Raw genomic sequence first — 12,500 nt, 5'->3', positions numbered from 1 at the left:
GTGTCTGATGACTCATAAACACACAAATGCGGAAGAGCTTCATTTTGAGGAAATACTTCAGCATAAATGGCTTTATCTGACACACACATACACACACGCACACATCTGAAAACACACACACACACTCTCTCCAACATACACACACACATCTGAAAACACACACACACACACACACATACACACACACACACACACATACACACGTCTGAAAACACATGCACATGCTCTCTCACACATTCCTTTCCATTAACTCATCAGGATGAGTGTGTGTGTGTGTGTGTTGAATAGATTCATGGCTTCAGCATTCCATTGCTACCTATCATGTTAAGCTTCTGTGACTGTGTGTTTGTCTGCAACGGTAGCTAGCGTGTGTGTGTGTGTGTGTGTGTGTGTGTGTTATGGTAACCAGCACGTTCTGAGTTTCTGCAGTTATCACTAGAAATGCAGTTATCACTAGAAATGCAGTTAGCACTAGAAATACAGTAATGCAGTTAGCACTAGAAATGCAGTTAGCACTAGTGTTACGCCCCCCTGTGTCCCCATCAGGTTCTGTGTAGTCAGTGCACGGGCAGTGCAGACCTGGCGGTGTCAATTAGTTATTGTGCACACCTGTAGGAAGGTGTGGCTGGATATTTAAGAGGTTCTATACACTCTGTTTGGGCACTATCTTTCATTTCGGGCACTGGGTGTCATTAGGCATATTCTCTCTCACTTCAACTTTTAACGCTTTACATCTACCTCCCTCTTTCTCTCTTATTACTGACACAGACATGCACACGTACATTTAGTTTATCTTCCTTCCCCCTAGACATTTGGTTACATATATTTGTTATCTTTGATTACTTTAAATAAAATACCTTTCGGTTAACCTTAATTATGTTGTCTGCCTCCATTTTATGTTATGGTTAAGAGCCAGCCGTAACATGATTGGGGTGCTCTCGTCCGGAACAACAAGTAGGTTGTGAGATTGGACCTAGACTGCTCACAGTAATCCAGGTGAGAACATTTCCGAATATTCAATTGACCTAGTAGGCTAATCAGCAGACTCCGGTTAGGTAGAGTGCTCCAGCTGGGCTGAGCCCTTCCAACGGTGCACTGTTTTTTTTAAAATTTATTTCTATCTAACTTTAATTCTAGGGGTAATTCTGGTCGGGAATCTCGAGTTCCTGTTGGGGGCACGCTTCTCGCACAATTTGTCAACCACATTGTGACGAGGTTCACGCGTTAATCAGTCGCCCCGAGGCCGGCAGGCCCCTGAAGACTAACCAGGTGGAGGTAGTTTGTTGTTATGGTATTCAGGACACCGGAGGACTGTTTAACACCAAATTCAGCGAAATACTGGGGATTGGTTGACGGTTTCACCTGGATTGCTTTGAAGTACTCTTTGGCTGTGCGTGTGTTTTGGTAAGTTTAAATGTCAGTAGCCCATTTGTTATCTGGTAGCCTACGGTAGCGTTCGTTTTGTGATTGTTTGGCTAATTGTTTGATGGCCTGTGAAGGGTAAGCACAAGTGATTGACTGCGTGTATAGTCATTGTATAGCCTAAAAGTGTTAGAATACGAACGGTTACCTGTGCGTAGCTGCTTGCGAGGGTTCGTGAGTAAGACCTCAGCCAGCGCTAGTTTGTGCTGATGAAATTATGAATGACTTTGTCTAGGCAATTTGCATGGTGGGAGTTGTCACGTCATTCTTAAGTAGTTTGCTACGCATGTTGTGATAACAGCAGTGAGGGTTACATGATAATCACACGATCTCTTTAGCATATAATGTTACTGGGTTAAAACATTTTTGTTTGTGATACAGTAACTTCACATTTGCATTCTTTTTGTGCCTATTTGCTATCGTTGGTCTGCTTGCTGTAATCCTTACAAGGGGGAGTGTTTGTTGTGTGTGGGTGTGAGGAGAGATATATTTGTGTGTCATTGGTTTTGATAGTTGCCTATTCCTGATCTGATCTTATATATAGGCTCATATAGGCTATTGCTATAGGAGCTTGGGTTGCCTTCTGACCTATTTTATAGGTTGCACTTAGCTTGTAGTGGTGTGCTATATTTTTACAACGTCCCAACTTTTCAGTGGTGTAGGTGGTTATCATGGCTACGTTTCTAGAGGAGTTTTTAACTAATCCTTCAGAGGAGTTGCTACTGGGTTTTACTAAAGACCAGTTATGGCAGCTTTCTGAGCATTATGAATTAATAATAACTTCTCAGGAGAAAAAGATTAAGGAAACCTTATTTTTAGCCATTAAGAACCAATTAACAACTAAAGGTGTGTTTGGGGCAAAACCTATTGAAACTGTCCCTGGTGAGACTGTAACATCTGTAACAAAAGTGAGTGAGGAGAAATGACAAGCCATGGTTCTGCAAGAAAAGCAGCTAGAGCTGGACCTTGAGAAACTCAGGGCTGACAGAGAGGTTCGAGCAATTAAGGAGAAGGAGATTGAGAAGGAGATTGAGTTTCGTAAATTAGAGGAGAATAGAGCGTGATGAACGCGAACAAGAACGTCAGCTGGCACGTGACGAACGTGAACGCGAGCATGAGCGGGAAGAACGCGGACATGAGCATGAGCGGGAAGAGCGCGAGCATGAGCGGGAAGAGCGCGAGCATGAGCATGAGCGGGAAGAGCGCGAGCATGAGCATGAGCGGGAAGAGCATGAGCATGAGCGGGAAGAGCATGAGCATGAGCGGGAAGAGCGCGAGCATGAGCATGAGCGGGAAGAGCGCGAGCATGAGCGGGAAGAGCGCGAGCATGAGCGGGAAGAGCGCGAGCATGAGCATGAGCGGGAAGAGCGCGAGCATGAGCGGGAAGAGCGAGAGCGCGAGCATGAGCGGGAAGAGCGCGAGCATGAGCGTGAGCGAGACCGTGAACAGCGAGACTTTGCGCTCAAGAAATTCGAGCTTGAAATGGCTGCGAAAAGACCTGAGTCTCCTCTCCTTGCAGTGCCTAATGCTAACCCCATGGGCCCATCTCCAGATTATGCAGCGCCAACATTCGATGTGGCTCGTAACATCCGACTTGTCCCACCTTTCGTAGAGAAGGATGTGGAAAAATATTTCACCCACTTTGAAAAGCTTGCCATCACCCTGAAGTGGCCTAAGGAGGTGTGGCCTCTACTACTTCAAAGCGTGTTAACTGGGAAAGCACAAGATGTTTTTACAGCACTTAGCATTGATCAGTGTAGCCAGTATGATATTGTTAAAAAGACGATCTTGCATTCATATCAACTGGTCCCTGAAGCCTATAGACAACGTTTTAGGCACTTAAGGAAATCACCTCAGGAAACTTATGTGGAGTTCTCTAGGGAAAAAGAGAGAACCTTTGAAAGGTGGTGTGCGTCTCAGGAGGCTGAGACACAGGAAGATCTAAAGCAGCTAATTCTTTTAGAGGAATTTAAGAATTGTCTTCCTCCAGAAATAGTGGTATACCTGAATGAGCAGAGGGTGCAGAAGTTAGAGGACGCAGCCGTCTTAGCTGATGAGTACCATCTCACTCATAAGTCCTATGACTGGCGAAGGGGTAATAACAGAGTTCGACAGAGAAACCTGCCAAGGAGTAGACTGAGACGTGGGTCTAGAGACTCAGACTCCCGATACGCCTCTTCCTCTTCCTCTTCCTCAGGTAGTGCTAGTCGTGGCCCTGACATCAGAGAGATCATCTGCTTTTATTGCAGGAAGGCTGGTCATAAAGTGGTGGACTGTTTGAAACTTCTTAACAAGCATAAGACAACCAAGTCTATGGGATTGGTTGTGTCTGGTAGAGCTGATAATTTTGATCAGGATGAAGACACTATTTGTTGCGTTTCTTCTCAGAGATGTGAGAATGGTGAACAGCTAGGCTATGTGCCTTTCATCACAGACGGTGAAGTGTCCCTATTGGGTCAGGAGTGCAGTGTGCCTATCCGCATCCTTAGAGATACCGGTGCAGCACAATCCCTTCTGCTAGCTGGTGTTTTGCCCTTGTCTGACAAGATGGCGACAGGAGCTCGCGTTCTACTCCAAGGTTTAGAGGGAACCACTATTGCAGGGCCATTACACAGAGTTTACTTATCTTCTGACATAGTCACTGGTAGTGTTGTGGTGGCCGTGTGGCCGAAGCTACCCGTGTAAGAGTTTACTTATCTTCTGACATAGTCACTGGTAGTGTTGTGGTGGCCGAAGCTACCCGTGTAAGAGTTTACTTATCTTCTGACATAGTCACTGGTAGTGTTGTGGTGGCCGTGTGGCCGAAGCTACCCGTGTAAGAGTTTACTTATCTTCTGACATAGTCACTGGTAGTGTTGTGGTGGCCGTGTGGCCAAAGCTACCCGTGTAAGAGTTTACTTATCTTCTGACATAGTCACTGGTAGTGTTGTGGTGGCCGTGTGGCCGAAGCTACCCGTGTAAGAGTTTACTTATCTTCTGACATAGTCACTGGTAGTGTTGTGGTGGCCGTGTGGCCGAAGCTACCCGTGTAAGAGTTTACTTATCTTCTGACATAGTCACTGGTAGTGTTGTGGTGGCCGTGTGGCCGAAGCTACCCGTGCCCGGTGTCTCATTTATTTTAGGGAATGAATTGGCTGGAGATGCGGTAAGGAAATATTCTGCATTGTCTTTGCCTGAGATGGTGATAGACCATGAGATTGTGGAATCACCTGTGTGTGCAGACACCTCTGCTGCTGAATTAAATCCCAGCAATGATCCAGTGTTTATGTTTACAGATATCACTCAGCCTGTTATTGCTGTGGTGGAGCGTATGGAGCAGACTGGCCTGGCTTATTCATCTGTGGTCAAGAGTTTGTGTTCTGTTTTTGACTCTTCCATTCTGCTTGCTGATGATCCTAAAGCAGGAAGTGGTCCTGTCACATCAGTAGAATGTGTTGAGCTTGAGAGCTCTAAGTTGTTTTCGGAAGTGTCTGATAGTATAAACTCCGATGTTATGTCCAATGTTGGTTTTATGGAGCCCTGCATCTCCCTTTCCCTTGTTGACCTTGATTACACCTTTACAGAACATGGTGGTGTTAGTGGGATGGTACCGCCCATTAAAGATGCCAGCCATGTCTCTACTACCAAACGGGGACTGGTGAGTGATTGTGATTCTTTTGGGCCTGTTTGCAGCAGGGGTAGCTCCCCATGTATGCTGCTCAATAGATTAGGATGTGTGCATTATAGCTCCACCAATGCCGCTGTAGACTGCACACAATTGTTGCCCATTGATGGTCATTGTGATCACTCTGCCCACCGAGTGACCTCACAGAGTGTGGTTAGAGAACCATGGACTGATTCTTTTGGAAGGGAGGTGTTTATCACCTCTCACTCTATGACTGTCTTTGTATTTTCTTTGTGAAATTTGTTCTAGCTTTTATTCCACGGCTAGTTCATCATGTGGGATGGGGTACTTGTGGGATTTGTAGTTACTTGTTTATTTGATCTCTGTATTGTTCATGTCTCCTTTTCTCTACGTCCTAGGGCCCAGGATGTGGAGGTCTTGAGGGGGGGTTGACTAGTTGGGATCACAGGATGTCTTTGTTTATGTTTTGTTTCAGGTTTCCTATTAGAAACCTTCTTTTTGGAAGGGAGGTGTTACCCCCCCCCTGTGTCCCCATCAGGTTCTGTGTAGTCAGTGCACGGGCAGTGCAGACCTGGCGGTGTCAATTAGTTATTGTGCACACCTGTAGGAAGGTGTGGCTGGATATTTAAGAGGTTCTATACACTCTGTTTGGGCACTATCTTTCATTTCGGGCACTGGGTGTCATTAGGCATATTCTCTCTCACTTCAACTTTTAACGCTTTACATCTACCTCCCTCTTTCTCTCTTATTACTGACACAGACATGCACACGTACATTTAGTTTATCTTCCTTCCCCCTAGACATTTGGTTACATATATTTGTTATCTTTGATTACTTTAAATAAAATACCTTTCGGTTAACCTTAATTCTGTTGTCTGCCTCCATTTTATGTTATGGTTAAGAGCCAGCCGTAACAACTAGAAATACAGTAATGCAGTTAGCACTAGAAATGCAGTTAGCACTAGAAATACAGTAATGCAGTTAGCACTAGAAATGCAGTAATGCAGTTAGCACTAGAAATGCAGTTAGCACTAGAAATACAGTAATGCAGTTAGCACTAGAAATGCAGTTAGCACTAGAAATGCAGTTAGCACTAGAAATACAGTAATGCAGTTAGCACTAGAAATGCAGTAATGCAGTTAGCACTAGAAATGCAGTTAGCACTAGAAATGCAGTAATGCAGTTAGCACTAGAAATGCAGTTAGCACTAGAAATACAGTTAGCACTAGAAGCTCCAATAATTTCATAACTACTAGAACTGCTGCAGCCATTTTGACCTCTAGATTTTAAACTCTGTATTCAACCAGCAGGACATTATTTTCCTTTCTTGTAGTGTTAGGTGTGTTAGATAGATAAGTGTGTTTTGCGGCAGTTGAAGTGTTAAGTGTGTTAGATAGATAAATGTGTTTTGCGGCAGTTGTAGTGTTAAGTGTGTTGTGTTGTTAGATGTGTTGGGAGAAGAGGTGCTCTCTTCAAGAGCTTCTTGTGTGAGTGTGTGTGTGTGTGTGTGTTCAAGAGCTGCTTGTGTGTGCGTGTGAGCGTGTGTGTGTGTGTGTTCAAGAGCTTCTTCAAGATAGAGAGGGATGCCTCTGCTCTGGTAGGTCGTTCCACCAGTGGGAAACTACAAATGAAAATGGCCTCTATGAGGGAGAGAGAATCACTGTACTTGTACTGTGTGTGTGTGTGTGTGTGTGTGTGTGTGTGTGTTATAGGTCTTGAGAGGATTTGAAATTTGTGGTCATCTGACCTGACAAGTAGTGAAGAATTTCACTTCTCACCGCTACCTGACAAAAACACACACACACACACACACACACCACACACTTTTACAGACCTTCCTGATGAATACTTTAAAACTAAACTAAACTGTAATCTCTAAGCTGCTAACATGCAACACCAACCAATACTATACAGAAACCATGTACTTTTTAAAAATATATTTTTATTCAATGTATTTAGATATTGTTAAACATACTACTGCCCAAACCATGATCCAGTTTAACAAACGCACACACACGCGCGCACACACACACACACACACACACACACACACACACACACACACACACACACACACACACACACACACACACAATCAAACCACTGACCAAACCATGATCCAATTGAATAATTAGGACACAAAACACCCAGATACTCTTTCTCATACTCTTACTCCTTCACTTCTGCACTCTGTGTGTGTGTGTGTGTGTGTGTGGACACACACACACACACACACTTTTAGAGGCACAGACACGTTTCCATAACGGTAGCAAAAGAGTCAAAACACTTTTCATTTACAGAAACCAAACAATAGACACTTGTAAATCAAAACAATGTTTTAGGTCGTGTTTGTGTGTGAGTGTTTCTCTGTGTTTGTGTCGTGTGTGTGTGTGTGTGTGTGTGTGTGTGTGTGTGGCTGATTTAAATAGGCTAAGGGTTGTTTTGGGGGTGACTCAGAAACCTTGTGCTCATAATTTTAAATCCTTCTTTGGGTGACACAGTGACACACACACACACACACACACACACACACACACAATTACAATCCAAAACTAGCTAAGGAATGAATTTCAGGGGGAAGGATTAGGGAGAAAGAGAGAGGCTGCTTTCAGACCTAGGTGTAAGTCCGCATGTTCTGCGGATTTGAAGCGGTTGGGCCGTATATCTGAAGTCTGAACAACATAACCGGCCATTTATCTGAACAACACAACTGGCTATTTGACTCTCCGAACTTAGCCCGCTCTTAAGCCCAATTCACACCAAAGATTCACGATGAGATGAAATCCGTTGCAGAAGGAGTTGCAGTGGTGCAAATTAAACGTTGCATGTCGTTGCCAGCTGTTGCAAGCCGTCACAAAGCATTCACTACAGTATGTCTAGTCACAGTTGCAAGGTTTTAGAATGTTGCAACTGTGTTAGAATGTTGCAGCTCATCTCATATCTCGTCGCAAATCTTTGGTGTGAATTGGGCCTTGGACTACTCCCCCCCCGCCCCCCCCAGTATTTCTGACGGACATTATGTACATGAGCTTGTGTCGGTGTCATTCACACATAATGAGAGAGAGAGAGATTTGCTAGTTATTCATGTATCTATAAGTAATAAGTTGTCTTGGCCAGTAATGTATAAGTATGTTTGTTTGTGCAGGTGTGTGTGCGCAGGTGTGCACGAGCATCCATCTGCATGTGTACAACATTTGTCTTTGTAAATGTTATTAGCTTGTACGATGGTGTGTGTGTTTGTGTGTGTGCGTTTGCACGCCTGTGTGTGTGTTTGTGATCACTGTTACTTGCTGCTGATTTTCAAGATTGTGTGTGTGTGTGTGTGTGTGTGTTTATATGTACACGATAGGTGGTTTTTCCGCACCCACAACTCTAAAAATGGCTTTGTGGCTTCCTGCTATGTTTGGGTTTCCATCTTGTGTGTGTGTGTGTGTGTGTGTGTGTGTGTGTGTGTGTGTGTGTGTGTGTGTGAAGTTGGAGGAGATGGCAAGCGTTGAGTGAAAAGCTAACATTTCTAAGAAAAGAAATGACTTTGTGGTTGAATGAATAATGAGATGACGTTCTCGTCTGACGACATCCCCATCACTGTCTGAGGAGGGCACTGTGGTTGCCTTGGTCCTGGATGTAGGATGTAGTAGCCTTGGTCCTGGATGAAGGATGTAGTAGCCTTGGTCCTGGTAGCAGGGTAGCCTCGGTCCTGGATGTAGGATGTAGTAGCCTCGGTCCTGGATGAAGGATGTAGTAGCCTCGGTCCTGGTAGCAGGGTTTAGTAGCCTCGGTCCTAGATGAAGGGTGGATCTAGGGATGCATAATGTGTGAATAATAATCTAAATATTATAATATTATAGGCTAAAATAGTCCAGACACATTTTAACTAACATATTTCCTGACAATGAATGCAGCTTATTTAAGAAAATGGCATCGTGAACTTAAAATCGTGAATCATATCGAATCGTGAGGTGAGCGTATTGTTACATCCCCAATGATGATTGATGATGATGATGATTATGATTGTAGTAATACCTCTACTGAGCCTGCAACAGTTACAGTATGTCTAATGATTGATGATGATGATGGTGATTGATGATGATGATGATGATGATGATTGTAGTAATACCTCTACTGAGCCTGCAACAGTTACAGTATGTCTAATGATTGATGATGATGATGGTGATTGATGATGATGGTGATTAATGATGATGATGATGATGATGGTGATGGTGGTGATGATGGTTGATGATGGTGATGGTGATTAAGGACGATGATGAGTGTAGTAATACCTACTCTTTTGCCTACAGGTCATCACCATACTCACACTGCCGTTCCCTCTACCTCACACACACACGGATGATGTTGACCTCTGTCTGAACTTTGACCTGACCAGTGACCTGAGCGGAGATGTCGTTGTGGTCGTCGGCGCTGCCGGTGTCTGATTGGCTGGCAGCTCTGCGGCTGGAGCAGTACAGCGCTGTGTTTCAGGACAGTGGCCTGGTTGCCGTGGGCGACTGTGTGCACCTGAGCAACGAGCAGCTGGAGCAGATGGGTGTGTCCCTGCCGGGCCACCGTAAGCGTATCCTTGGCAACCTGCCGAGTGGAAGAGACAGGGGAGGAGGAGGAGGAGGAGAGGCAGAGGAAGAGGAGCAGGGCACTATGCCCATCCCCAAGAGCAGGACCAAGTTCTGCCACACACCAGCACACACACCCGCACACACACCCTCACACACACCCACACAAACTCTCCAGGCTCCGTCTGAGGCTCCACCCATCCCGCCCCGGTTGACCTATAGACGGCCTCCGCAGTGCTTTAGCATGGCAACAGTAACCACAGCAACCGCTCTGGAGAAGCCCACTCCCTCTCCAAGGCCACGCCTCCCCAAGTCCCCTAAGAAGGACGCACCGACGCCCAATCAGCATCAGCCGTCTGCTGCTCCGCCCTCTCCACCTCTGTCTCTCTCTCCTTTTCCCCCTCCTTCTCTCCCTCCCTCTCTCTCTCCTCTCTCTCCTTCTCTCCCTCCCTCTCTCTCTCCTCTCTGTCCTCTCTCTCTTTCTCTCCCTCCCTCTCCTCTCTCTCCTTCTCTCTCTCCTTCTCTCCCTCCCTCTCTCTCTAACTCTCTCCCTCCCTCTCTCTCTCCCGCTCTCTCTTCCTCCTCCCCTTCTCTCCCTTGTCCTGCCCCGGCCTCAGATCTACACCTGTATGAGCAGTGTTCTCTGGGGCAGTTGCCCCCCCTGCCCCCCAAGTCTTACCCCGTGGGTGCCGCCCTGGCTGGCTCTCTGGCGCCCCCTGTCCCCCGCCGACCACCCGCACCTCCACTACGCCCCCCCAGGACTCCGCCCGGCAACAGGTAAACCGCTCTCTTATTGGCTGCCCATAAATAAGCTAGGCATTCACTGAGAGGAGTTTCCGTTGACATCTGAGGCTCTATTTTGACGATAGTTTCACTTTGCCTTTGAGTTCAAAAATAGGCGAGTGCAGAATGCATGTAGTCACAAACAGGTTTCAGTAAAGCAAGGTTTAGTGGAATCCCTGTTATGTGTTCCACAGTCTCTCATGCAAGCAGATTCCTTCAAATGTGCCGCTGACTGGCACAACACCAGCTGCGCCGCTCTTAACTCATTGAATGCCAAGCTGTTTTCGGGAGCTTTGTCCTAGAGTGCCAGCAATCTAGACCATTGTTGATGATTTTTGTACAGCCACAGCATATTCTGTGTTATAGCTATGAACACATACAATGGCTCGATTAAAAGGTTAGACTTTAAGCTCTCGGTGGGTGCAAACCGTGTATTTCTACACGCCTCTGTTCCTGAGAAATCCCAAGCTAAACAGTGGCTAGTTTTCATCAAAATCGCTGATTTTTTTCTAGAAATGGAGATATAACGTCTTTCATGAAATATGAAGTGTTGCCTGTTACTTACTTGTGTAAACTTTCAGGGAAGTGATCAGCGAGACCTGGCGAGACTGCCACCTAGTGATAGACCCACGAAAATGGCCTGGTTTTGACCTGACGTGCATGCGTCACTGATTCGACCCAAAGCGGCAACCGAGTTATGATAAAATGTCCAGATAAAATGTCCAGATTGTGCGTTTTCATGAGTTTTCGATCGTCATATATTTCATTTCCATTCATCACAGAGTTCCCAAAATCCCATATAAGGTGTGTTAGAGTGTCTAGTTTCGTAATTTAAAAAAAAAAGCTAAAAACGTAATGTTACGTTTTTGCCACTCATTGGCACTCAATGAGTTAAAGGGAATGACCGATGACCCTCTCATTGGTTTAAAGGGTGTTACACCCAGAACACACCCATGACTAATTAAGAAACAGAAGAACAACCTTTGTGAACAATGTGCCCGACGTTTGATAACAAAACCAGCCCGAATATGAACTGGACAAACCCCTAAATGTATTTAGCCTGGGTAGTATAGCCAAGGAGTTAGCATGTTAATTAGCCTCGGTAGTATACCCAAGGAGTTAGCGATGTTTATTAGCCTCGGTAGTATACCCAAGGAGTTAGTGGAGTTGATTAGCCTCGGTAGTATAGCAAAGGAGTTAGTGGAGTTGATTAGCCTCGGTAGTATAGCCAAGGAGTTAGTGGAGTTGATTAGCCTCGGTAGTATAGCAAAGGAGTTAGCGGAGTTGATTAGCCTCGGTAGTATAGCCAAGGAGTTAGTGGAGTCTGTTAGGAATCAGGCTGAGAAAGTTGAAAGTTCTAACTGTGAACACCGCAATACTCATCTAGAGGGAGATCAATTAAGAAAAGATTCTGTTCCACATCTGATGTGTGTGTGTGTGTGTGTGAGAAAGGGTGAGGGAGGGAGGGGGGGGGTTGGAAATAGAGAGATAGAGAGGGAGAGGGAGAAGATGGAGGGAGGAGAGGAAATAAAGAGAGAGAGAGAGATGGAGGGAGGGGTCATCAAAGGTCAAAGGTAAACTTTTTAATGTATCCGCAGCATTAAACACATCATCACCTCCGCAGCATGAAACACATGATCACCTCTGTAGTAGGGCTGGGACAACGCGTCGACGTAATCAATGACGTCGACGCAAAAAATACGTCGACGCAAAATATGCGCGTCGGTTCGTTAAGCATAATGTGTTGCGCTAAATATTTTTCATTTTACACCTTCAGTGTTTCAGACGTTGACTAAGCTATGGCTGGGGGCCACGAAATCATTGAGCTGTGCTTTTCACGCACGCAGCCTTTCCTTGCCCCGCCCCGCTCTCTCTTGTAACGAGCCCGCTGCCCCTCCTCTGCATGTGCATTTAACAAAATATTCACGATTGTTGTTGCCACATAGAAGCATTGCATAGAACACGGCGGGCTAAATTGCTATTAAATCCGCTTAGCATCGTGACCATGCTGCGCAAATTTGTTCAAAACTGCTGCATTAAAGTTAACTCTGCTAAGGTCTCATCACAACATAGTACATTGAGGAGACCAAACTAAGTTAAGTTAT

At 45.4% G+C, this 12,500-nt stretch overlaps 1 protein-coding gene across 1 annotated transcript in view; it reads left to right on the top strand.

The window, feature by feature from the left end:
- arap1 (ArfGAP with RhoGAP domain, ankyrin repeat and PH domain 1) overlaps positions 1-12,500 on the top strand; it is an 87,573-nt gene that overhangs the window by 2,762 nt on the left and 72,311 nt on the right. The window contains exon 2 of the mRNA XM_076281789.1: positions 9,346-10,389. Coding sequence (XP_076137904.1) covers positions 9,446-10,389 — 944 coding nt within the window. The 5' untranslated portion in view covers positions 9,346-9,445. The remainder of the gene's footprint in view (positions 1-9,345; positions 10,390-12,500) is intronic.

The sequence above is a fragment of the Alosa pseudoharengus genome, unplaced genomic scaffold (genome assembly GCF_046254945.1).
Source record: "Alosa pseudoharengus isolate Yale_2024_CS ecotype anadromous, Long Island Sound unplaced genomic scaffold, YU_APseudo_1.1 YU_APseudo_1.1_scf_13, whole genome shotgun sequence".
Lineage (NCBI taxonomy): Eukaryota > Metazoa > Chordata > Actinopteri > Clupeiformes > Clupeidae > Alosa > Alosa pseudoharengus.
This window is presented reverse-complemented; position numbering and strand designations above follow the sequence as displayed.